Source organism: Suricata suricatta, chromosome 4 (assembly GCF_006229205.1).
Source record: "Suricata suricatta isolate VVHF042 chromosome 4, meerkat_22Aug2017_6uvM2_HiC, whole genome shotgun sequence".
Classification (NCBI taxonomy): Eukaryota; Metazoa; Chordata; class Mammalia; order Carnivora; family Herpestidae; genus Suricata; species Suricata suricatta.
Window position 1 is genome coordinate 57,458,672 of NC_043703.1, and position 27,481 is coordinate 57,486,152.

The 27,481-nt window shown below is 35.8% G+C and overlaps 1 protein-coding gene across 4 annotated transcripts in view; it reads right to left on the bottom strand.

Moving 5' to 3' along the window:
• Window positions 1–27,481, bottom strand: part of CAB39L (calcium binding protein 39 like) — a 105,449-nt gene that overhangs the window by 57,793 nt on the left and 20,175 nt on the right. For 2 of the 4 annotated variants that reach the window (XM_029936792.1, XM_029936793.1), the window contains exon 4: window positions 2,152–2,293. In XM_029936792.1, coding sequence (XP_029792652.1) covers window positions 2,152–2,262 — 111 coding nt within the window. In that variant the 5' untranslated portion in view covers window positions 2,263–2,293. Of the gene's footprint in view, window positions 1–2,151; window positions 2,294–15,605; window positions 16,009–16,055; window positions 16,170–27,481 lie in introns of those variants that run through there. The other 2 variants (XM_029936794.1, XM_029936795.1) reach the window with 2 other exon arrangements.

Genomic DNA, 27,481 nt, shown 5'->3' on the forward strand with positions numbered 1-27,481 from the left:
TGGAATTTAAGGAAAGGTATTAAGCAGGCTGTGTTTTAGCTTATGAGCAAGTAATAAATTGTATAATTTATCTTGAATGTATCACAGATAAGCTGCTATATAACGATCGCCACTTCAGATAGCTGTGAAATTAGGTGATTAACTAGTTGTTACTTAACCTTCTAATTTCTGTATAAGTCTAATTACATGAAATAGAAGTTGGGGTTCTGATTTTTTACTTTGCTTATCCGTTTGGAGTGTCATTGTAACTACTGTATTGTAAATGATGGAAAGTAATTGCATATGTTAAAAAAATAGTGTTATATTCTAAAAAAAAAATAAATAAAGTTACCAAAAAAATATTTCATAGTAGCATAACACTACCTTAAAAACATAATTTCCAGGCACATCTTCAGAGCTGACTGAAACAATCCTTAATTTATTCAAGGTTGGAAATCTTTTCAAAGTGTGAGGTTATCCAGAGAAGAGTACTTGAAATTCTATGTAGTTAAGAATAATTATAAAGCAAACAATGGGGGGCCCATAACACAGGTCAAGAACAGAATATTTTCAGAAACCTTTAAGTCACCTGAAGGCAACCTTTTCAACTAGAAGTAAATATTTTTATGTCTTTGATGACAATCATTTCTTTATTTTTCTTTATAGTTTTCTTACTTGTGTTTGCATCCCAAAACAATATAGTCTAGTCCTGCCAATTCTGAACTTTAAGGAATAGTACCTGGGTCCTTTTACAAGGTGCTTCTTTCACTCAGCAGTATGTGTGGGAGATTCATCCATTCTGCAGCATGTAGGCGGCAGTGCCTTAATCTTCATTGCTCTCAAGTGTTCCACTGATGGCTAGACTATAATTTATCAGCTCTACCTTTGATGGGCATATGGGCTGTTTCCACTGAGGGGCTATTAGGAAGAGGAACGCTATGAACACTCTTGTACATGCACCCTGGTATCTGGAGTCCGTACTGAGGAGTGGAACTGCAGGGTTCAGCCCAGGCATATCTTCATACACGACAGACGATACTAGGCTGGTTTCCAAAGCAGTAACACCAGTTTAGACTTTATCCCCCACAGTGGATGAAAGTTCTCAGTGCTTTCCAACCCTGCCAACACTTAATATCATCAGACATTTTTCATTTTTGCCAAGATAGTAGGTGTATAATAAGAATGTACTATGGTTTTAATTGGCGTTTTCCTGACTACTAATGGAAATGAGTATCTTTTGATGTTTTTTTCTGTCTTTTGCCAGTTAGGATTACTCTTTTATAAAGGTCATTTCTTCTTTCTAATTGGGCCAATATTTAATTCAATATTACAAGTACACATGAATTAAAAAAACATTTCTACATCTCTTATAAGATGTAGGATAGAAAAAAGATTTCTACATTCTTATAAGAATACAAGATTGTATTATACATTGTGATAGAAAGATACTGTGAACTGAAGGGTATTTATTTTATAGAGCTCTTAAGTCTTGCCATAAACGAGCCACTTTAGAGAGAAATTGGATATGTAGGATCCAATATCCCTTTGAAGAAATAAAATAATAAAAACAATCCTTCCTATGAGGAAACCCTGCTTAGTAGGACCTTTAAAAAAAATGTTAAAATAAGGTTGCACTATTGTAGTATTTATCAATTGATCTTTAAATAAAAATGTCTTGGGGCACTTAGGTTGGCTCAGTCAGTTAAACATAGGACTCTTGATTTTAGCTCAGGTCATGATCTCATGGTCATGAGATCAAGCCCCACATCAGGCTCCACAGTGATAGCATGGAGCCTGCTTAGGATTCTCTCTCTCCCTCTCTGACCCTCTCCCACGTGTGCATGTTCTCTCTCTCTCTCTCAAAAAAGCCCCACCAAAATCCAAAAACCAAAAATGTTTTGTCCTTCATGTCAGTATAACACTATATACCAGTGTAACCCCTTAGATTTTTAAGCTCTGTAGTCTAAAGGGATCCTAGTTTGGTCAGAGATTCAAGAGAGTGAACCAAGAGTTCAAGGCAATAGACTTAACAATTGTATAAAACCTGAAATCAATTTAATGTATTTATAGAGACTTTGTGTGTGTATCACAGACCATATTTGGGCTTCTTCATGAAGCTTTTACATTGGTTTTTGGTTTTGGAACATATAACATTATTGTTTTAGTTCATACCTTGTCTGTTTTTTTGTCTTGCTTTTCCAAAATGGCCAAGTTGTCTTTCAGAGCTTTCACAATTTCTGCTGGATTTTTGTGTGATTTACTAAACAAAGGCATCTTTTTCATCTATAAAAATCTCTTCTTCCAATGCAGAATGCTAAAAACAAACAAATAAGCAAACAAAAAAATCATAGTTTAACTCTTTTTAAATGTTTTCTAAAGTTTTAATTCAAATTCCAGTCAGTTAACAAACAATGTAATATTATTTTCAGAGGCTCAATAAATAAAATGAAATGATTCAACATTTCATACACCACCCAGTGCTCATCACAAGTGCCCTCCTTAATCCCCATCACCTATTTCACCCATCCGCGCACCCACTTCCCCTCTGGTAACTATCAGTTTGTTCTCTGTAGTTAGGAGTCTGTTTCTTGATTGCCTTTCTCTCTCTTTTTTTCTTCCCTTAGCTTGTTTTGTTTCTTAAGTTCCACATAAGTGAAATCATATGGTATTTGTCTTTCTCTGACATTTCACTTAGCATAATGCCCTACAGGTCCATCCATATTGTTGCAGATGGCAAGATTTCATTCTTTTTATGGCTGAGTAATATCCCACTGTATATATAAACCACATCTTCCTTATCCATTCATCAATCAATGGACACCTGGGCTGTTTCCATAATTTGACTATTGTAGATAATGCTGCTATAAACACTGGACTGCAAGTTCCCAACTTTGTAAGGAAACTGCATACGGTTTTCCAGAGTGACTCCAGAAGTTTGTAATTATTTTAACTCTTAACATGATTAAATTATTATGCCAAAATGTCTTATAAGTTTCTAATAATCCTAATTCAGGAATTTGAAACATTAATATTGATCAAACTAGGGGCGCGTGGATGGCTCAGTCGCTTGAGCATCAGATGTCGGCTTAGATTATGCTCTCATTATTCATGAGTTCAAGCCCTGCACTGAGCTTGCTGCTGTCAGCACAGAGCCCATTTTGGATCCTGTTTCCCTCTCTCTGCTCCTCCCCCGCTCATACTCTCTTGCTCAAAAATAAATAAAACATATAAAAAAATCTTTTTTAATATTGATCAAACTAAAATGAGTTTCATCAAGTTTTACACCAAATTTAAATACATATAAGCATTTTAAGATATTTAAGATACTTATAGGTATTTTAAAAACTTTGCCTAAAAGTTTTTACTCAAAGTTTAAAATTTTTTCTCAAACACAAGATTGGGAAAAAAATCCCAATGGGAAAAGGAGTACTTTTAGAGAATAAGCTGATATTTAAAACTAGTTATTTTAAATAATAAGTGTGATGATGACAAGAATAGATAAAACCTGTAAAACAAAAGTGGGATGAGAAACTACATACTGTGGTAAAGTGATGTTAATGCTACTTTGTGACAATCACAAAACTGCAATGTAAAATTATTTAGAATCTGTTCTTTATTTTACTCTTCAAGTATTTAGCTGGCCATACTCACTGACAAAATAAGGCCTATCATGGTAGGGGGTGAGGAGAGTGAGGAAAAGGAGTATTAATCCTTATTTTTGAGGACATCTATTTACATAGAGCAGAGAAAGCTATTTATTGCTGTCATTGCCCTACTTACACTAAAAAATATGTATTAGGGAGAAAATTTTAATTGAAGACTTCTGTAAGGAGAGGCATATCAACAAAAACATTTCAAACATTTCATAAACATGATATAATAAATCAAAGTGTTCCATTAATTAACCACCTAGAGAAAACAACTATATCAGTTTAGTATATATTCCTCCTAAAATTTTTTATACATATAAAAATAAATTTTTTTAATGTTTATTTGAGAGAGAGAGAGAGTGTGCACGCATTTGAGTAGGGGAGGGAAAGAGAGAGGGAGAGAGAGAATCCCAAGCAGGATCTCTGCTATTAGCTGTTGATGTCATGACCGTGAGAGCATGACCTGACTGAAATCAAGAGTTGTACACTTAACTGATCACTCCAGGCATCCCCAAAATAAACATATTTTAAGACAAAAATATAATAATACTAAACATTTTGTAACTTTCCATTTTTTAATATCTTGAATAGCATTCTATGAGTGTATGTTTAGAGCTACTACAGTAACTTTTATCCAATATAGTATTCCTACACAGATACATCATATAATTGTTTTTATGTGGAAATTTCTTTTTTTAATTTTTTAAATGCTTATTTATTTTTGAGTGAGAGAGAAAGAGAGAGACAGAAACAGATAGCATGAGCAGGGGAGGGGCAGAGAGAGAAGGAGACACAGAATCCAAAGCAGGCTCCAGGCTCTGAGCTGTCTGCCCAGAGCCTAAGGCGGGGTTCAAACTCACAAACCATGAGACCATGACCTGAGCCGAAGTTGGATGCTTAACCGATTGAGCCACTCAGGTGTCCCATTTTCTGATTAAACTACTATATAATTTATTTTACCAATACCTTATTGATGGACATTTGGGTTAATTCCATGTTTTCTAATATTTTTCTTACTAACAATGATGCAGTTAATCGATGGAGAATTCATACAAACTTGTTTCCACAAACATGCACATCAGTGGACAGCAGCAGGACTATGATATTCCTATGGTATAACCATGGCTATGGCACTAAATCCCTAATCCCCCTAGATTCCTATTTCCTGAGTCTGATCCCCTAGGATTCTGCCATTCTGTGAGCTACTCTATATCCTTCCAATACATTCTTTCAGTATTTGTTGTTTGTGATCAGGAATTCTAATGGGGTATGTATATGTTATGAGTAGAAATCAAAGTGGTTAGTGTGGATTTTGAAGATAAAACAGAAGACCTAAAAAAAAAAAATTCTGGGGGCACCTGGGTGGCTCAGTCGGTTAAACGTCTGGCTTCAGCTCAGGTCATGATCTCGCAGTTCATGGGTTCGAGCCCTGTGTCGGGCTCTGTGCTGACAGCTAGCTCAGAGCCTGGAGCCTGCTTCCGATTCTATGTCTCTCTTTCTGACCCTCCCCTGCTCATGCTGTCTCTCTCTCTCTCTAAAAAATAAATAAAACATTAAAAAAAAAACCCAATTCTGGTTTTCAGAAGAAATGCTATTTTCAGTAGGGTGCCTCAGCTTTCCAGGGTGGGGAGAGTAAGTTGGAGGGGAACTTGCCCACTCTCAGGTCAAGGATAAGTTTGTAAAGCAAGTTAAGAGACCCCCATGAGCCTCTAAAGTGGACAAAGCATTCAAAGATAAAGCATGTGAAGATCACCCTGACTCTCAGTGGATGGTGTCAGCTGCAAAAAAAGGGAGAGTTGGAGGAATATTATATCATGCACCTTTATAAAATTCAAGATAAAATTATAAAGATAGACCAGGTTTTTCTTTAGTAATCAGCCCTACACATAAGTAAATGAAGGTAGCATATAATTTAAAAGCATATGTAGTGTGGAAGTAGGGTGGGGGCTGAAAACATCATTAGAGAGTTGGGCAGAGCAAGCAAACTGTTGCTTCCTTCAAATTGTGCCCTCTGAGCGATCGTGGGCACAAGACGTGATCCCTCTAGTCTCTGTCCTCATCTGTAAATGCAATGATAACATTTCCCTCTTAGGACTGTGAGGATTAAAAAGTAAAGCACCTCGCACAGGGCCTTATATAAGTAAGGTACCCGATAATGTTTAGCTACTATTATTACAAAAAGTTCTATGTCATAATGAATAAATTATTTCATGAAAGAGAAAGACATAGTAATTGAGATATGATATTGTCTTAAGTGTCCTAGACACTTCTGGCTCCTTGAATTACTTACACATTTTTTCTTTTAAAAATGTACATCTTTTCTTTGAATATTAAATATTTAGTGACAAATACATAACATTATAAGTTTTTTGTTTTTAAGGCTAAATGCATTTGTGTAATTGTTCTTCTGCACTAAGGTAAAGATAATTGATTGTGGGAATTTCAACTAAATGCTCCCTGACATCAAAGTAGAATATAAATTAGAATATGGTATCATCTGATATGGTATGATTTTTGTCCAGTACTTATTGCTCTGCTCAGTTCTCCTTCTATCGAGTGAATTCTAATGCAAATTCTGGTAAACTTACAAATGTTTTCAGGACTGCCATGTTAACATGGTAGTTAGCCAGCATTTCCTGATTTGTTGTCCACCAGCTTTTTATTTCCTGTTGGTTTGTTCATTTATTCATTTACTTATTCATTCAACGAACAATCTGAGTAAGTACTAAGCATGGGGATTTTAGTACTTAGGATAAAGCTATGAACAAGAAAAATACAATCCTTGCTCTTTGGAACCTATTATTAAATGGAGAAAGAAAACATTTTGGGGGCAATGAGATCATATAACAGAGGGAAAGACACACAGTATAATGTCTCTAAGTACAGTATTCCTTTCTTGAACTCATTATTTTCATATTTTAAGTATATCTACTTACCATACCACTACATATAAAATCAGCTTAAAAATATTTTTAAATTTCATAGGATTTTATTCTTCAATTCTGGGATCCATATTATGAGGGAAATCAAAACCTGTATCTCAAGCTAAGCAGCCCCAGCGACTGATGCTCTACAAATTAAGGTGAAACTCTCCAAATGCTCTGTTCTCTTCAAACTATAACCAGCCACACCCCACTTCTAGACCAAACACCCTCCTGAATCACCCTCAAACTCTGGGCTCCCCTTCCTACTCTCTGGGCAGCCAGGCTGGTCACTTGCATGTGTATCCACCACAATCACATCATTTACCCTACTGGTCATTTAACAAATGAGCCAACTGGCACTCAATTCTACCTGCTTAACAAAACCCCATCTGGTTTGGTAACTGATCCACTATGATTCAGAAATTATCACCCTTGTCTATGTGTCATTTGTCCTATCTATAAAATGAGGGAGTTCTTTTTCTTTAAAAAATCTTTTTAAATGTTTTATTTATTTTTGAGAGAGAGAGAGAGACAGTGTGAGCAGGGGAGGGTCAGAGAGAGACACACAGAATCCGATGACAGGCTCCAGGCTCTGAGCTAGCTATCAAGCACAGAGTCTGATGCGGGGCTCAAACCCATAAACTATGAGATCATGAATTGAGACGAAGCTGGACGCTCAACCGAATGAGCCACCCAGGCTTCCTGAAGGAGTTCTTTTTCAAAAACTTTAACTGTGAATTTAGCTAGTCATATCACTTATTTTATATTTTTCCATTTCATTCATGAAGATATCAAAAAACATTGCCAAAAGCTTGGGGAAAGGCCAAATACATTACATTTATTTGTTACTACTAGTTTAATTATCTTACTTTATTTATTACATTCCCATGACTTATTTGCTTTTTATAAGTGGAATTTGTACTTTTTGACCACCCCTCACCCATTTCATACACCCCCATCCCTACCTTTCTTTGGTAACCACCAATATATTTTCTGGATCTATGAGCTTGTTTTTGTTTTGTTTTGTTTATAGATTCCACTATATAAGTGTGCTCATACAATACTTGTCTTTCTCTGTCTGACTTACTTCACCCAGCATGATGTCCTCAATGTCCATTCATAATGACCAATGGCAAGACTTCATTCTTTTTTGTGGATGAATCATATTTATGGGTATATATGTATATATAGCGAGAGAAAGAGAAGGAGAGGGCAAGAGCAAGGGAGAGGGAAGCATATTTTCTTTATCCATCCATCTATGGATTGGCACTTAGGTTGTTTCCATTTCTTGGCCGCTGTAAATAATGCTGCAATGAACAGGGGGGTGCAGATCTCTTTTCATATTAGTATTTTCGTTTTCTTCTGATAAATATCCAGAAGTGGAAATGCTGGATCATACAGTAGTTCTATTTTCAATTTTTTGAGGAAGAGGGCTCTCAAAGAAAGAGCGTCATAGTTTGAAATTAGGTTATATACAGTGAGCTCTAGGTTGTTCATCACTGGTCCACAACCTCTACTATCTAGCCATCATGGCCAAAGGTAAAGTGCTTAAGGTAGAGACAAAAGGAATGGCAGAGTCCTGAAAATGGTGTCTTCTGGGGAGAAAGGGATAGTAGTAATTTTTCCAGAAAATCCACCTCAGGGCTGTTAGAATATGTACCATATTTCAGCAAAGTCCAACTGACTGACACCAGAGGAGTGCCTCTTGAGCACTGAAAACTATGGAGGCTGTGCATACCAATGTGCCTTCTGGCGTAGTGCTGACAGCGGGCCATGCAGCAAACAAATGTCTGTGGAGTGACAGTGGCCCTGTTGTACTTTTCCATTTTCAAGAGTGAGTAAACAGAATAAACAACAAATAATGTAGGGTCTATTAAAAAAGCGGGGGGGGGGGGCGGGCAGCACAAGAAAGGAGAGAAATGCACTGTAGGCTTAGGCAGGGAAAGACTACTTCCAAAGTCTATTCTCTGTAGGAGACAGAACAGATGTAACTGGGGAAAAAAAAAAAAAAAAAAGAGAGAGAGAGAGAGAGTAAAGGACTTAAACTAAAAGCCAGCCAAAATAAAATATCAAAAACACATACCCATACACACATATACAGTATAGTAATCCAAACCTGCACAGAGCAGAAATAACCTCATGGAAATTGACTGAGGACAACTGAAAGGTACAAAATTAGTCAGTCTACATTTATTCATTCAAAAGACATTTACTGAGCATCTGTATATATGCATAATACAGAGATGTGGAAAAGATAAAGTGTTTTCCTATAAAAACAGATATTACAACAATGGGGGGAGGTGGAGGAAGCCAACAAGAACAAAAAATCTAAAAAATGAAGCAAAGGCAAGAAAGATGTAAGCGCTTAAGCAGACAAAAAAAAAAAAGATCTAAACTTCTGGTCACTTAAAGAACTTTTCTAGTTGAGATTAATGATGACACCCCAAATTCAGTGTCTTGTGACTTTTAAAAGAAACAAACTTTATGCTCTCAAAGCTCATTCCTATAAAATGACCTTAACAACAATAAAGGATAAAAGTCAAGTTGCCTTTGAACTTCCACAAAACTAAATGTCATAAGAACATAGACAAAAACCTACAGAGTTCTGAAAGGGAAAGTCTGTAACTTCATAATTGAATCCCTAGCCAACATATTTATGTGTGAACAGATTGTGTATGCTTACAAAAATTTTATAAGAAGAGATGGAATCAAACCCACAAGAGTTCAACTAAATAAATGCTTAAAATCAGAAATAATTCTTGAAAGTAAGACTTGACATTGTTGGTAGGACATGTGGGAGGGTGAGAATCTACAATTATAATTAATTCATATAGGAATAAAAATAAATAAGAAATCAAGTTAAAAAAGAAATCAGCCCAAAAATCTCCAAGAAAAGACAGATGGAAATAGTAACAATAGAAGCAGATATAACTGAATCAGAAAAGTAAAAGAAAAAGAAAATCTTTGGTAGCATATTTGGTTCCTGTTTCTCTTGGTGTTAGACCTGTCTGCTTTACTTCCCACCCCACCCTACCCAAAGGGCAGAAACATGACCCAGGCGTGGCCAGAATATTCCTTCCACTCCTTGGCTACAGCAGTTGGCTCACAAATGGATTGTGACACCATCAAGCTAATCAAAACGCTTCAACAGGACTTTTCCTCTTAAATACTTTGTTTATTTTTTAATAATTTTTAAGCTTATTGTATTTATTTTGAGAGAGAGCGAGAGCGAGAGCGAGAGCGAGAGAGAGAGAGAGAGAGAGAATCCCAAGCAGGCTCCAACTCTCGTGCAGAGCCTGATGCAGGGTTCGAACTCACAAACAATAAGATAATGACCTGAGCCAAAATCAAGAGTTGGAAGCTTGGGGCACCTGGGTGGCTCAGTCGGTTGAGCGTCTGACTTCAGCTCAGGTCATGATCTCACAGTCTGTGAGTTTGAGCCTCACGTAGGGCTTTGTGCTGACAGCCTGGAGCCTGCTTCGGACTCTGTGTCTCCCTCTCTCTCTCTCTCTCTCTCTCTCTGCTCCAACCCTGCTCATGCTCTCTCTCTCTCAAAAATAAATAAATATTAAAAAAAAAAGAGTTGGAAGCTTAACCAACTGATTCACTCAGGTGCCCCCATCCATTAGATATTTTAATTTAATTTGGCTTAGATAAAATATTTGAGGTAAATAGAAGAAGAAATAAAGAACAATGTAACCAGTTCCTGTATATTTACCACTCAGCTTAAAATATAAAAACAACTTAAAACAACCCCCTTAGTACATCTCCCTGATCCCATTCTCCTTCGGGTCACACTGATGGGAATATTACTTGGACAGTAATTTGGCAGTATGGATCTAAAACTATTAAATGTTCATAATCTCTGATTTAGTAGTAGTCTGTTCCTGGCAATCTGTCTTAGCAAGATAAACCAAGTGTTTTCTCTATGACATTATTAAAAACATTTTAACATCTCTGAACTTTGTTTCTTACAAAGGAGAAAACTTTACCCTAAACAGCAGGTTGTTTTCCTGCTTTTTTAATGGTATATAAAGTTACGACTTACGACCAAGGGCTTCTTAGATTTGATGAAATGCACTACAGTCTATGGCTATGAAAATGTTTGCAAAGAATGTGAAATAAAATTGAAATGTTGTTAAAAACAGAACTCCCTATTATGGAACTGTTTAAAAGCAAACAAAACAGAAATACACAAAACCTACGCATAGAAAAAATAATTTACAGAAGTTAATCATGACTATCTCTGGGTGGTTGGCGTATGTATGCTAAATTTTCTTTTTTCTTCAAATTTTCTGTTTTTTTCCAAACTTTCAGACCATGCAAATGCTTTTATAATGGAAACACCTTCTCATAAATGATATTTTTCAATGACTGAACAACTGCGTTTTAAAGTTCAAACTGTGGAATATCTGATCACTATGTCTTTTCAAAGCATTAGTCAAACAAATATGATTTCTGTTACTTTGGCTATGAAATTTCATAAAGAGTAGAACTTGGCTCAGAGTTTAGAGAGAAAGCCAAAAAAAATTACTCAGCTCTGCTCCCAGGGATCTCAGGCCCCATAATTTTGTAGTAGATTTTGGCAGCATTCCCTTTTCTTTTACACAGTAAAATACTTTATATCCCTAACATGTGTGAGTGTCATCAAAGATGGCCCCAAGTCAATCACTCGAGTGAATCATCTGAACATGTTCAGTGATATAAGTGGAGAGGAGTGTTTATAGGGGAAAGAAAAGGGGAAGCTAGAAGACAAGGTCATTTGGGATATTCAAGTTCTTTGTTTATTATTCCTTAAAATATTTAAAGGGGAGTAAATGTGTATCTGTTGGGGCTAATGAGCATTTCCAGGCCTTTATGTTTAACCTCCAATTGTACTGTTCAAAAATAGTGCAAATGTTTCCTGCAAAAGTTTAAGGAAGTGAGAAATTCATCTCTGAAGCCAAGAAAAGTCTCAAGATTTCCATAGGTAAAACCATAAAAAGTAACCAAACTTTTAACTTAGCAGTTATATATCTTCCTAGCTTCATGTACTAATTCTATTTTTAAATTATTTTAATTAAATTATTCACTGTGAGAAAGCCAACTCAAAAATGAGCCTCCTTTCCTTTCACATAAGTTTATTTTATAATCAACAATGAGAGAAGAACATTTCCAAAATTCTTTCTTAGAGCTTGCTAATTTAAACTTAAGGCATAAGTACCTTCTCTTAAACTAAAAAAAAAATTAAACACACTTAGCACCACATTTAAGAAAACAAAACACAAAAGTTCAGGAATCAGCATTCTTTTATCGGTATTCCAAATAGAATTCACAGATAGAGATGATATAATCAAAGTGCATCTATGGCAGATAATTGGGCTGGTAAGAATTCATTTTTTAAAAATAATGTATATACATCTGTCAATATTCATTGAACTGGTCTTCTTAAGTGGGTACATTTGATTTAATGTTTTTAAAATTTTTTGAAGTATACCTAATGGATCTGCTGTATTTGTCTAACCCAAGTAGTCCCGTTTCCCCCTGACAAAGTCATAATTTAGCAGTGCCTTCACAGAGATAATAAATTATAAAGCATATCATTGTAGTTACACATATTATGACACCAAATCCATTATAGAGCATATGATATATGTCAAAGTCTCTTCCAATCAATATCTTCTTTAATGATTCTATTTTTAACTACATATCTTAAATGTAATTAGGCACTACAATTAAATTTTTCACTTGAAAACCTATAGAAATGAGTGAAACTCTGTAGGAAATAGAGTATAAGTAAGGGCTTTCACTAATCATTCTCTTTCTCAGTTCAAAATAACTAAGAATGTTTTTGTTTTTTAAGTTTTATTAACAGAGTTTGAAGGAGAACGCTTTTTAAAAATGGACAATTTACACAGAAATGGAAAACTTCTGAGAAGTTTCTTATGCATCCTCATTCATCTGGAAGCCTTGGTCAGACTTACATCAGAATAAAAACTCTTTCATAAGAGAAAACTATGTCCTTGAGAAGTGTTCCTTAATTCTAGTGTACTGTAACCAGTAAAATAATTTATAAAATAGAATTAGTACATGAAGTTAGGAAGACATACAACAGCTAATTCATTTGTTATTATAAATAATAACCTACTAGACTACTATTCCAGGAAAAACAATCAGTAACTTCATTCATTAGGTTTATAGTGATGGTTCTGTTGACAGATCCAGGCATTTGTCAGAGCTAAAATTTTCTTCATTTATTAATGATTGTCAATGAATGATAATATTATATTAGAATTTCATAATTTCAACTTACAGCAGAGGTCTGAAGCTAGGTCCATTTTCTCAAAAACTAGTACCTGTACTCAAAGCATTATATCTCACTAAAATTCACAAATGGTTATTTATAACAGAATTATCAAGGGAATCTCAAAATTGACTTTTTTTAGTCTTTCCCATAAGCACACACATATTATACATAACAATCATCAAATTTTGGTTATATATTTTTATTAAGACAAAGTTTATAGTTTTTGAAATAGAATAAAGTATTTCTTACTCAAATGGAAAAGTTGTTCTGCCACTAAAAATCATCTAAAATAAGTGCAATCTGCATTCACTGTGTTATTTCATTTTTTTGTTTATTACATTACCAACTTTTATATTTTGTACTACAGCACTTTAGAGAAACTCTTAGGACGTGTAACTAAACTTAATTTGGATAGACCTAATTTGAGTTTTCCAAATAGGCCACGTTTCTTCATATGAGTCCTGGTACACTTATGCAAATACATAAAGGTGACACCTTACTTTAGAATGTCCCATGTACTCAAGATACCAGACTTGTAAACTGCCTCCCCCCATTACCATCCTACTCATTCAGGGCTGCCACTCAGTTATACCAAGGTCTTCTCTTTTTCTCTTAATAGTTAGGCCTATTCTTACTAATACTGCTTTGTGTCTTACAATTCAATCAATTCTTATCGGGCCATATCTTTCTCATAATGAAAACCACATGCCCCTAAACTCCTTTCCTTCTTTGGATATCTTAGAAAAATTCCTCAATTCCATTTCTGTGAACCAAAGAAAAAGTTTAGTCCTCATCTAGTAACTATTTATTAGGTACCTACTTATGTGCCACTGGGCTAGACTTCGGAAATGGGTTAAAAGCATAAAAGCAATGGCTAGAGATATGCCTATGGCAAGGGAAACAAAAATCGCTAATTTTAACATGAGATGAGATCTCATAAAGGGTATGCAGTCCACCTTGGAAGCTCTTAAAACTACCTAGATATCTTACTTTAAGCATCCTTCCCAAAACCCACCCATCTCATTAAATTTGTTTTTCTTCAAGCATTAATATCTAAGATAAATAAAAATGTCTTAGTCAACAGAATTGTTTTTATATTTAATTTCATTACTAGACTTGATTTTCCAGTATTTTTCAGGGTGGCAATGGTTTTTCTACATTGTGACTACAATATATTCTCAGGTTATAATAAAATTCAATCATTTATTCAATTATTTTCCAGGGAAAATGGATCCCAAATTCCCAACAATCCATTCACAATAAACTTCTGAGACACAAAATATTTGTAAACTGATAATGACTTGATCTTTATTATTATATTTACATTCTTATGGGCTTAAGAAATGGTGCCACCACCAAGGCTATACCAATGATTTACTAGTTTAAAATAAAAAATTACTCTGACAATTGTGAAGCTGTGTGCAAAGCTTCCATTGGTCTAAGAAGGACCGAGTATGGGAACATCAGTAAAGAAGAAAAGTTGGTTTGTGATATTATCTTTATTTATTTACTTTTAACTTTAAGACGCTAGTCCAGAAAAGGTTTCCAAAGATCAGCTGAATTTCCTCTTATACATAGGTCAGAGGCATAAAAAAAATAATAAATAAAAACCCACAAAACAAAACCTGTTCTGCAGGCTTCCGTTCACATAGAGGAAATACACCACTTTATATATTATGTCTAAAGTATAAACCCCTTTGATATGTTTACTGACAGTATTGAAGTTTTCATTTCAGCTAAATTGTTCTGCCTTAAAAGACTCACTTGAATCACTAAGGACATATTTTTTGATGCTGGCAGAGAGGAAATCAGAAACTTTGCTTAGAATGTTGCATCTTTATGCAATGACTCACTTTAGCAGCTAACCATGTATATTTCCTTCCTCCCACATAAGAATGATTACTATCTTCCACTGATGCCTTTAAAAAGGCATATAAAAAAATTGTAAGCAGTGTCCTATGTTAAGGTTGTACAATTAAGTTTTTTCTTGGAATGTGAAAAAATATGAGTTTTTCTTTTTTTTGCTGTATTGCTTATATACATATATGCATCTGGCTGTAACAGTTCTTCAGCAGAACAAAAATGTTATGTGAGAGCTTGGTATCAGCTATAGAACAAAATAACTGTTTTAATTCTTATTTTGAAATCCATGTGCATCCATTTTATATCAAATGGTAAATTTGATATGTACATTGTCTAATTTTTATATTTATTATATTCATTTTGGGAAAATTTCATGTGTCACTTATTCGATCTAACAGAAGCATTTAACATTTAAATTGTATGTCCTTGTAAATAATGGTATCCTTAACACTTCCATTTAAATTATGAGAGAAGGGTGTAATTTATAATTATTGATAATACCAAACATCATATTGATAATTTTAAATTTAGTGACAAACCACAGAGGTAACTCTTGAATTTTTGTGTAGTTGAAAAAGAAACATGAAAAGTGGTATACTGCCACTATTTTATTTTTGGTAACTCTCTGTAAATAAAAACCCCTTTCCAAAATAAAATATTCCATGGACACAGAATAGTTGGTAATGATTCAAGTGCCTTAGGCAACAGAGAAGTATTGTTTTGTAGTTGTTTTTTTAAACCTCTCCTAGTAACAGTAGTTCTTCATGCACAAAGAAACACAAGGTAACAACACGATTTAAAGTGAATGTATAATCAATAACTGTAAAACCTTTACTAAAACTAAAGTTTACCATATTAATTCCATTTCTATGAACTGGTATAGATAACCTGGCTGATACTCACCAAATGTTATGGAAATGTCCAGGCTTGTCTAAGCAACAAAAAGTAGACACATGGTGAGGTGCTGAAGACAGCTCTCTCTTGGGCTCAAAGCACTTTACATGAAGTAGCTTTATCTTCCATTTAACAGAGGGTGCCTCCTAGTACCAAAGTGTTGCAGAGAAAAGAGTTTCCACAATCCCGTCTTGACTTTCTCTCTCTCTCTTTCTCTCTCTCTCTCTCTCTCTCTCTCTCTTTGAAGAGTAACAGTTACCACCGGAAAACGTTAGCAGAAAATGATCACTTGAACACTCGCACAGGGCAGCTGTAAATTTCCACTCTCTTTGCTTGCTCTCAGATTCCAAGCCTTGCTTGTCTCTTAATCTGTCAGAGGCAGTTCTGTTTCTGGTCAGACCAGCTTGCTCCTGCCTTCTCCTATCCCTTTCAAATGCACGCACTCTTTTAGATACATACCACGCAGTAACAGCTCCCTCTTTTTCTTCCTTCCTCCCAACAGTGCGTCACAAGAATGTGTGTAAAGCAATTAAGCTGAGACAAATTTAAATCTTGCTCCCTCCTCCCAAGAGTCTAGGGATAAACAAAATATTTTTCTCATCACATCTTTTTCCTTTAAAGTCCTATAGTCGTTCGCATATGGGGTTCTGTCCACAGATTAAACTGGCCCAACAAAGGTGTGTTGACAGTGATAATAACAGATTCATCTGCTAACATGTTAGTTTCTCAAGGAAGATGCTGATTCCCAACCATAACAAAAGCATAGCAAGGAAATACTCAAGTATTATGAATTTAATCTTCATATTTTAAAAAGCAAGGAAGAATTTAAAATTAGAGTACTCATAATTTAATTTTAAGTGTAATTTTGTGGAAATTTACTGTATTTTAAAATATAGGATATTTAGAAACTTAGAAACAACATTTGTAGTCATAAAAGGGAAAATTACAAAAAACACAGAAATATATTGACCCTGAAAATATTAAGTAGAAAAGTTTATACTACTTATATGCAAGTCAAATATAATTACTTTGTTTAGAAGTCCCCTCCCTCCACATACACATATAAGAACATTGTTCAGGATGAAAAATATCTCTTCAATGAGAATTTAGAAGGCTAAAGTCTATTATAAAGCCATTTTTTCATTATTACACATGTAGAATTATAAGGTAAAGTATCTTAAAATTATGATCTCTGCAAACATTGAGAATGAAGAATTAAGTAGAAAACTGAGTGGGATGGCTGGTGACAGTTTTAGATGACATTTGTAGGATTCTTTGGAATTAAGGAGGCAACGTACTCAGCCTGGAATACGTGCTGGCCTGGCGAGAATACTAGTCAGTCAGAGCCTGCTTTGGAGTTTTCTGTTCCACTTCCTTAGCCCCAAAGACTTTCAGGTTCTGTCTCCCACTTTACATTTCCAACCAAAATTCTCGGGCTCTTCTGTTGTTGTTTTTTTTTTAAATTTTTTAATGTTTATTTATTTTTGAGAGAGAAAGAAAGAGAGAGCACGTGTGAGTGAGAGGGGAAGGGGCAGAAAGAGAGAGAGGGAGACACAGAATCCGAAGCAGGCTCCAGGCTCTGAGCTGTCAGCACAGAGCCTGATGCAGGGTTCGAACTCACAAACCATGAGATCATGACCTGAGTTGAAGCTGGGTCAAATGCTCAACCCACTGAGCCACCCACATGCCTCTTGGGCTCCTTTTCTGATGACAGACCTATCAATTACAGAACTGACAATAGTTAGTAGGCCTACTATATTTTAATCTTAGTCTCTGCAGGAGTATATCCTACCTAAGAATATGAGCTTAAATAAAGTGCAAAGCAAAAATCTATAGGGGTACTTGGGTGCCTCAGTCACTGAAGCATCCAACTCCTGATTTCAGCTCAGGTCATGATCACCCGGTTCCTCAGATAGAGCCCCATGGAGGGCTCTGCACTGACAGTGCGGAGCATGCTTGGGATTGCTGCTCTCCCTCTCTCTCTACCCCCTGCCAAAAATAAATAAATAAACATTTTTAAAAAATTATTTTTAAAAATTATTTAAAAAAAATGTTTAATCTACAAATAGTTGATTATTACCCTTAAGAAAAAAGCAAATGAAGTTTGGCTTTATTTCTTAATCTATATATCATATGTTTAATAAATATTCCCTAATATACATATATTTGTATTCAAAAACATGTATTTCTTAAGGTGGTTCACTTAAAGTAGACTTTTAAACTTCAATATACTATAACATAATTTGGCTCTTAACACCAAAGAAATAGGCACCAAAGATGACTAGAAATTAGTCTGCCAATTATTCCTTTAATTTGTTGTTTTGTAAAATTTAGAGTTTTATTCCCTACTTTTAAAAAATGTTAAATGGAGGGATGTCTGGGTGGCTCAGTCAGTTTAACATCCAACTCTTTTTTTTCTTAAATAAAAATTTTTTAACATTTATTCATTTTTGAGAGACAGAGCTCGAGTAGGAGAGGAGCAGAGAGAGGGGGAGACACAGAATCAGAAATGGCTCCAGACTCTGAGCTGTCAGCAGAGTCTGATGAGAGGCTAGAACTCACTGACTGAGATCATGACCTGAGCCAAAGCCGGACACTTAACCAACTGAGCCACTCAGGTGCCCCTAGCGTCCAACTCTTGATTTCAGCTCAGGTCATGATCCCAGGGTCTTGGGATCGAGCCCCATGTCAGCCTCTATGGTGAGCATGGTACCTGCTTAAGATCCCTGAGCCGCCACGCCCCACCCCCCCACCTCCCCGTTTGCACTTTCTCTCTAAAAAGTAAAAATAAATAAATAAAATGTTAAATGGATATTATCATAAATCGCTAAGGGGTATTAAGTGCCTTATATCTTCCTGAGTCCAAGATTATACTCATAAAGTTCTGAATACCTGAAGATACTCAGAATTTGTAAGGATGGTGCTTAGAATAATGAGGTAAACTTTTTTTCAAGTCACTTTAGCACTGAGAGACATATCAATCTATGATTCTAAGACACAACATAAAGACAATGTATTTAAAGTATATGATAAGACTAACTATATATGATTGTGTCTTTACATTTAATTCCTACCAAACACCATTTTTTAAAATGCACATAAAGAAACCACAAAAAGTGACCATATATTAAGCCACCAAAAAATCAATATATCTCCAAAGGAGAAATGGTACAACTTCATCCTCTGAAAACAAGATGATAAAACTAAAGTTATTTAAAATTTTTTAACAGATAAGAAAATATTCTTTAACCAACTCTATTCATACTTGAAATATGAGTTTACTCTTGTCTTACATAACTTAAAAACTGGGCAAAATATATAAACCAATGGTTTTTAGACACTGGACACCGGGCAGCTCAGCCCAATAATCCCCGAGAGAAGGGAAACAAAAAAGGTAATAGCCCCAGGCAGCAGAGAGGAAAGGAAACCCAAACAGAGCACGCAGTCTTCCTGAGTTGAAGACACAAGGGTTGAGAATTCAAGAAGGCCAATGTGCCTAAAACCACAGGGAAAAACACAAGGGAGGAGAGAGTTGCAGAGAGAGTCCCAGAGACTGCAGAAGATTCTCTTCAAATCTTCATCTGAGAACTGATTAACACATCTGTGAGAAAGCTCTCAAAGGCCAAGAGATGAACCAATGGAAAGAATCAGGCTGAAGAATTCCCAGTATTCACACAGGGCTGGAAATAGTTCCCACTGCCAACAGCCAGAACGAAGAAATCTCATAATATATGGACTGTTGGGTTGAATATTCTGAAGGACACTGCCTTGGCAGTGAGACCAAATTTGCCCTAGATTAAAAGTTGTTCTGGTCCCTCCTTATAGAGCTTACAAGTAAGCCCTGAAAGGTTAAAATTCTTTCCAAATAAATTAACTGCATCCTAGAGTAGATTTAAAATTAAGGGAATTTTTAGAAATCTAGCACACAGTATACAATTCATAATGTCTGGCATCCAGTCAAAAATTACTAGGCATGCAAAAAAAAAACCCCCCAGGAAAATACAATAAAGCTTTAAAATATTAAGTAATAATTAAGGTATTACTATGAGTTAAGGTAACAATAAATTTGTTGAGAAGACTTGTTGTCCTTTTTAACTACCTAACAAGGTATAGAGTGATCATTTGTAACATGCATGCAGTAACATGCAGTTCCCCACGAACACTCCCTGAAAGAATTTGTCTTCAAGGATGATCCTAGCCTAAATCAATCATTTCATTAGGTGTTGAAAACTAGTCATTTAAAAAATTCTATTCTTCTTTCTGCTATGTTGGCTGGCATTGTTTTGTAGGGAAGAGCTTCTCCTCAACTAATCTAATTGAAAAAGAATGATTATGGCTTAATTCTCTTCCTTTAATTACCAGAGTAAAAAGCTGGTAGGATTCACTTCCAATGGTGGCAAATAAAAGATTATTTTTGGTGAGATAAGTCTTTTTCTTCTTTTGGATATCATTCAAAATGGTTCATAAATCATATATATTCAATGCTTCAATAAATTACATCCATTATTATTTTTGATGGCATCCTTCTAACTTGGTTCTGTTTTTTTAGCAGAATCTGAAGAAGAAGCCTTATGTAATATTAGCTTTAAAAGTAATCCAATCACAATAAACGGGAGTGAGGGACAAGAGGAATAAAATAAAGGAGGGAGAGCCAATTATCACAATATGCATTATCAAGCTGGCCACCTATTTAATCTGTCAGACTGAACCCCTTAAAAGCCATATAAGCACATTTCAGGACCACCTTTAAGGTGTGAGGAGAAAAGAGAAAGAAAAAAATTTATTCACTGGCTTCATTTTCCATTGATCAAAGGTTTTTCCAAAAGAGCATTAACCGCCATACACTTGAGTTTAACTCCTCTGTTCCTCCAGGGTGTGTATGTGTGAGTCTTCCTTGTGGATGCTACAAAAAGCAAGGGGCTTGCAGAACAGCAGGAAATGCAGCTACGTGTGGTTCCACCTACATCAGAGTTCACATAGAGCTGAAATAAGACAAGTGAATCCTAGGAGATATGCAATGATAGAAAAGAGGTATTTATAATAAGTGTGCAGATTTCCCCAAATAAGGCCAGTGGAAGTCCCTTCAAGATACTTCTGCATACTTTTGATACAATTCCATTACTCCTCAAGTTTTTATTGCTTTCTAGTTCAACAGAATGTCCCAGCCTCACTTTGTATTTACTCTGTCACAGATCTGGAATGAGCTATTTCTCCAGGGAGCTCTAGTGTTTTTAGTGAAGTTTGGGTACCAGTCATGCTATCGCTATTGGGATGTCACTGCTTCTAGACCTTTCAGTGATCAAAGTTGGGAAATATGCTTTTAAAAATATCATTAGTTTATATCTAACATTACAGAGTTTCAACTCCACATTTTAAATTTTATATTCATCTTCTTACATAAAAATCTTCATTCAAAACACATTAAAATGTGTTTATCTTTCAATACACCTAATATAGATTCAAAATAACAACATCAAATTTCTAACAATAAAACTAATAAGTGAAGTTTAAATAATTCTTTGCAGGAGCTCCTGGGTGGCTCATAGGTTAAACGTCTGATACTTGGTTTCAGCTCAGGTCATGATCTCACAGTAGATCTCCAGGGTTGGGCTCCACATGGAGCCTACTTGGGATTCTCTCTCTCCTTCTCTCTCTGCCCGTCCCCCACTCATTCTTTTTCTCTCTCTCTCTCTCTCCCCGCCAAAATAAATAAACTTAAAAAAATAAAAAATATTGGTGGTGATGGAGGAGGGCACTTGTGGGGAAGAGCACTGGGTGTTGTATGGAAACCAATTTGACAATAAACTATTTAAAAATAAATAAATAAATAAAATTAAAAAAATAAAGAGGACACATAAAGGCTGCACACACAAAAATAAAAAATAAATAAAATAAATAATAAAATTTTCTCAATTAGCTTCTTTTAAAATTGCTTATGTTTATTTATTTTGAGAGAGAGGGAGGGAATGTAAGCAGGGGAAGAGAATCAAGAAAGGGAGAGAAAGAATCTGCATAACGAGTACAGAGCCTGATGCAGGGCTCAATATCAGGAACTATGAGATCATGACCTGAGCTGAAATTAAGAGTGAGATGCTTAACCAACTGAGCCACCTAGGTGCCCCTGCAGTACACTTCTAATTCAACTGTAATGTACTTTCAAGCATATATGACTACCATTATGTTAGAGAGTTCCAATGTTAAAATGTTGAATTAGTTTACCTGATATAAAATCAAAGTTTCTATTTTACATTGTTAATTCACAATTGCAAAAATTCTACAGAGTGAGATTTTAATTGTTTTATTATTAGATAGAGACTTTAACAACCTATAAATGGTGTAACACCAGGGAGTTGTTTCAGCTATTGAGAAAGGCAGAGCGGAAAAGTTAAAAATGCAAATGATACCCATAGATCAAGTTATGGCCAAATGACATCAGGGTACACAAAATATGCAATGATTCTACAGTAATTCAAATACAAAAATGTGGTGGGAAAAATTATTTTTCACTATAGTGTAGCTATACAGAATTCCAATACCTCCTCTACCTTTGCAGTCACATTCACATTGAGTATTATAAGATTTAGATTACATCTTGATACATGTCTATTGCAACACTTCAATAGTTATAAGTGTTACTAGTTACAGAATTTTTAAAGGCACAATATTAAATTGATTAGTCCATCAAACAACACACTGGTGGTTTAATAAGTGTTTACTGTCAACAGTAACAATAATTGACACAAAAACTGATTTGTTGGGTTAAATCGAGACTCTAACATGTGAAATACAAAACACACAAATATATATTTTTATGATTGCTTTATTGGCAATTTAGTGCTATTTATTGAATTAAATTATTGTTAGTTTTACTTTATTGGTTTCAGTGTTTTTGTATTTAATAAATATTTACTTTTATTTACATATAAAATTGGAGGAGAAAGTTAACGAAAACAATTGGACTGTAAATGACAGACCCAATGCAAATAAGTTTAGGAAAAAGGGAAATTAAAGATCATGTAGCCAAAAACTTAGGACTAGAGCAGTGGTTCTCAACTGGGGAGCATTAGGTAGGGAGAGGCCAGAGAAGCTATTGAACATCCTAAAATCAGAGAACATCCTCTCCCCCAACCAAGAGTTATCCAGCCTAAAATGTCAACAGTGCCAAGGCTGAGAGACCCTGGATTAAAGCTAACTTCAGCCAAAGCTTAAACAAGGTCACTGGGGTCATTATCTCTCTTTTTGCATTGCTTTCTTTGGCGCTGCCTTCATTCATAGTTGGGCTCTCCCTATCTGTGGGAACAGATTACATGGCCTTGGCTTCTTCCCCCCTACTCCCCACCCCAGCCCCAATCTCAAAAGAAGAGAAGCCACATCAAACTTGAAAAAATATTTTGGTCCTGCTAGTTCAGGTAACCAGCTATTAATAACCGTGTGCATAAGAACGGGCCCACTTATTAACCAGCTTGACTGCTGAGTGTGTTAGCATTAGGGCAAAGAGACTGACAGGCTTGTGAGGTAGGAGAAAGGCAAATTACGAGGCTCACTATGAAAGAGCAACTTCAAGTCAAGAGTCAAGTGAAAGGCCAGGTGAGATTATCTAAAGGAAGATTGTTATCTTCAGGATATTGATTATGGGCAGGAACTTCAAAGCATATGTAGTTGGATTCACTCAGTCACATTTATGTGTTACATAAAACCATTCCATAAAGAAGTTCAAACTGGTTGCTCAGCATCCACACCTACCCTTTTCCTACATCTATACTTTCAACAGTAGTCCTGCCTAACATTAGGCAAGGTTTTCACATGAGACTAATAACGTACTCACTCTTACTCAAACTTGTTTACTGCTTCCAGCCCCACTATCTCTGTTGATTATATGCTTCACAATCAAGTTTGAAGCAGCTCCTTATGGTCCTACAGTTCACCCCCCACACCAAGACATCTAATAATAAGGCAAAGTAAAAAAAAAAGATGGACACTGGTAATAAATACTCCTACATGAAAAAAGGGAGATAAAGAAACATCAATCCATAATATATATGATATTTTGTTGGACAGGAAGAGCAAGCTTCTATCTGGGAAAGGAAATGAGTTCCTTAGTTACCAAATTGTTTGCCCCTGATTCTAGTCTCTGATCTCTGAGAGAATCTGCCCTATCAACCATGCCCCCAAATCACACTGAGAAGGTCACTGTGGAGGGTTCCTGACTGGGAGGTTTCCGCTGAAGCAGTCCACTTGTTTTGGAATCACGTTCAGTAGTCTGGGAGTTTCTGGGGGATGGGAAATCACAAGCCTTTACTTCTCAGACTTAAACATCTTTGACAACACAACTATTTAGATTCTCTTTGGCTTTAATCATGTTGCATTTTCCACTAATCAAAGTCAGAAATTGTTAAATCTGAACTTGCTGCTGGGATTTTTGTCTCTACTGGTTTCACTGCTCTGTCCATTACTCAAGCTGTTTTACCTGGGGTTTAACTGGTTAAACTTGCTTCTTCCAAACAATGAGAGTAAACCTGCCCCCTTACAGCCAGGATACATCCCAATAGATTTCTTTGTATTCTGAGGTTGACTTAACCTTCACCCAAGGGAGAAGTAAGAGATGCTTGGGTCTTCAGGCTTCTCCTAGGCTCTGAACATATCTTTCTTTCTCATCATATCTTTCATATCTTCTAACCATATCTTCTCCTAGGTTCTTTCATATGTTTCTCACACTTTCTGCCTCCCTGCTTTTGCCCATACTCATTTAGCTTAGGGCTGTGATCACACTGAAGAGACAAATAGCAAGGTATAGGGAGGGTTCGAACTCATTATTCAAAAACTTCATCAGACTTTTTTTTTTTTAAGAAAAGGTAGGAACCTAATAAAAACAGCACAGTCTTACATGTTAAATGGTTTTAATGTATAAATAATAATAAACATAAACATAAATTTAAAATATGGCAATTTACTTTGAAAAAGACCTGCCATTTGCTTATGAAGGTGGATGTTAAAGAGTTGTAGCTTGCGAGTTATTTTGAAATAGTGGTAACAGGGTTATCTGAAATCACCTGGAAAGCTTTAACACCAAATGTAGATGGATGTGACTCATAATATGTGGTAGAGATTGCTGGTCGGTGGTTGAAGTGTGTGCATGTTGGGGCACCTGGGTGGCTCAGTCAGTTAAGTGTCCGACTTTGGCTCAGGTCATGGTCTCATGGTTTGTGTGTTTGAGCCCGCATTGGGCTCTGTGCTGACAGCTCAGAGCCTGAAGCTTGCTTCAGATTCTTTGTTTCCCTCTTTATCTTCCACTCCTCTACTTGCGTTCTGTCTTTCTCAAAAATAAATAAACACACACAAAAAAAATTGAAGTGTGTGCATGTGTATATTTTGTGTATTTCTATGTGGCTTGGTTCAGCAGGTGGTTTGTGCAATCACATAGTGCTTCTCAGAAATGAAACTATACTCGGGGCACCTGGGTGGCTCAGTCGGTTAAGCGGCCGACTTTGTCTCAGGTCATAATCTCATGGTTTGTGGGTTCAAGCCCCGTGTTGGGCTCTGTGCTGACAGCTCAGAGCTTGGAGCCTGCTTCAGAGTCTGTATCTCCTTTTCTCTCTGCCCTTCTCCTGCTCACTCTCTGTCTCTCAAAAATAAATAAACATTAAAAACAAAACTAAAAAAAAGAAATGAAACTACACAAAAGCAAATAAGGAAAGTGCATTATGCTCACACTGTCCCTTATATATCTATGATGTTGGAACATACCTGTTTCAAAACAAGTGGTAAAGCAGAAATTACTATTACATTTATCATTATAAAATATATGTATGTATGTGTATATTCATATACATATGCATGAGTTAGAGTATGCTAAAATGTATTATGGACCTACTGTTGCAATATTGCTAATTTGAGTAACTGCAGATCTTTGTCTATTTTAGTGGCATTTACCTCTCTCTTATTCTCACTTATTTTCTTTACTTCTCATTCACGGTTTTTTTCTGTTTTTCTCTATTCCTAAAGACCACAGTGCAAATACAAAATGTCACAGCTACCTACATCTTTAGGCAACCCGGAAATAACATTTTATTTATTCTTTGATAACCTTAAGGCTTAATGGCCAATAGAGGAGTCCCAAAATAGAGAACCTGTTAGAAGTCTTTAGGAGCTCATCATGCTACACAAGAACCACAGATATCTCTAGTTCTTCCTTCTCATAACTTCCATTTCAAACATTATTAACACTGTGGCCTTGGAGGTTGCTTGAAAGTATTCAAATTGCTTTCATAAAAGCAGAATATAGAAGAAATGTTACAAGAGAAATAATTAAGAGGTATCCGAGTTGCACAGAAATGAAATTTAACTGACAGAATGAAAAACACATTTCCTGTTGTGCACTTGAAACTAATATAACCTTGTATGTCAGCCATACTTCAATAATAAAGACTTTTTTTAAAAACCCACAATTGTCCACTAATTGCTAATGCTTGGTTAAGTTTGGAAATCTTTAAAAGATCTTGTAATTAACTTCAACAAGATAACAAAGCTCATTTATTCTGGTTTTTCTCTTATACTACTCTGCTTCCCATCTCCTTGGGTTTTTGTTTTTTTGTTTTATTTTTCAGGAGGGAGGAAGGTAAATAACAAAAATTAGGCGACACTCCTACTCCTATTGGCTCTATTTCCAAAACACCAGAGAAGACTTTCAAAGCTGAGAAACATCAGGACCTTTCTCTCTTTCCAGCACTACTCTGGCCCCCTGCTGGCTCTGAGCAGCAGTGGCAGCTGCAATATTCAGGCCCAGCATTAAGACCTACCACGCCAGTCCAATGAATGACTGATTGTTTTGCTTCTCTAATGCTAAGATTGTATAATATAAACTAAATATATCTAGCAATAAGTAGACATAGATATATAGCCTCTGAAGACCTTTATGTGATAAGCTATTCTGAATAGTCTTCAGACAGCAAGTGGCTAGTTTCATAGGCCTCAGTCTCTTTGGTATTAGGCAGACCTAGATTTGAATGAAAACTGACTGTATATAAGTAACATATCTTTAAATTGGAGATAATAATACAGTGCCAGGACTGGCTGTGAGGATCAAGTAAAATCATATGCATATGGGCCTAGCACTTAGGTAAGTGTTAAAATGTTAGACATTTATCCACACATAAAATAAAAAACAAACTCTGGCACATATTAAAAGTACCTCAGTCCACTTGTTGCCCTGTCACTACTCTGGAATGATGAAGATTCACTGGAAGATTCACAAGCAGTGTGTAATCAACTTCCTTTATTAAACAATTAGTAGATACAAAGTGCTATACTAGGTGATCCAGAGACAGACCTACCCACATGCCAATGAGCCAGTAACTATGTGTCTGAGGACTTTTTAAATTGCCTTATATACCAACCAGACCAAAATAATTCCAAAAGAATTCTGGATGCAGCATTTTAGAAAAGCATGGGATACGGATAATACAGAAACCCTGGATTTTAACCTAGCTTCATCATTTGCTTGCCTTGTGCCCATGTGAATTTTTTTTAACTCTTTTTTTAATGTTTTATTTATTTTGATACAAAGAGAGACAGAGCATGAGAGGGGGAGGGGCAGAGAGAGAAGGAAACACAGAACCGGAAGCAGGCTCCAGGCTCTGAGCTAGCTGTCAGCACAGAGCCTGATGGGGGGCTCAAACCCACAAACGTGAGATCTGACCTGAGCCGAAGTCGGAGGCTTAACCGACTGAGCTACCCAGGCGCCCCTGCCCACGTGAATTAAGCTTTGTTCTATATATTTAAGTAGGAATACTCCACCAATCTCTAAGAGGATTATGGAAATTTTATATCACACACACACACACACACGAGTAAATAACTAGACAAATTAGTAAGCTAGAAAACTAGTA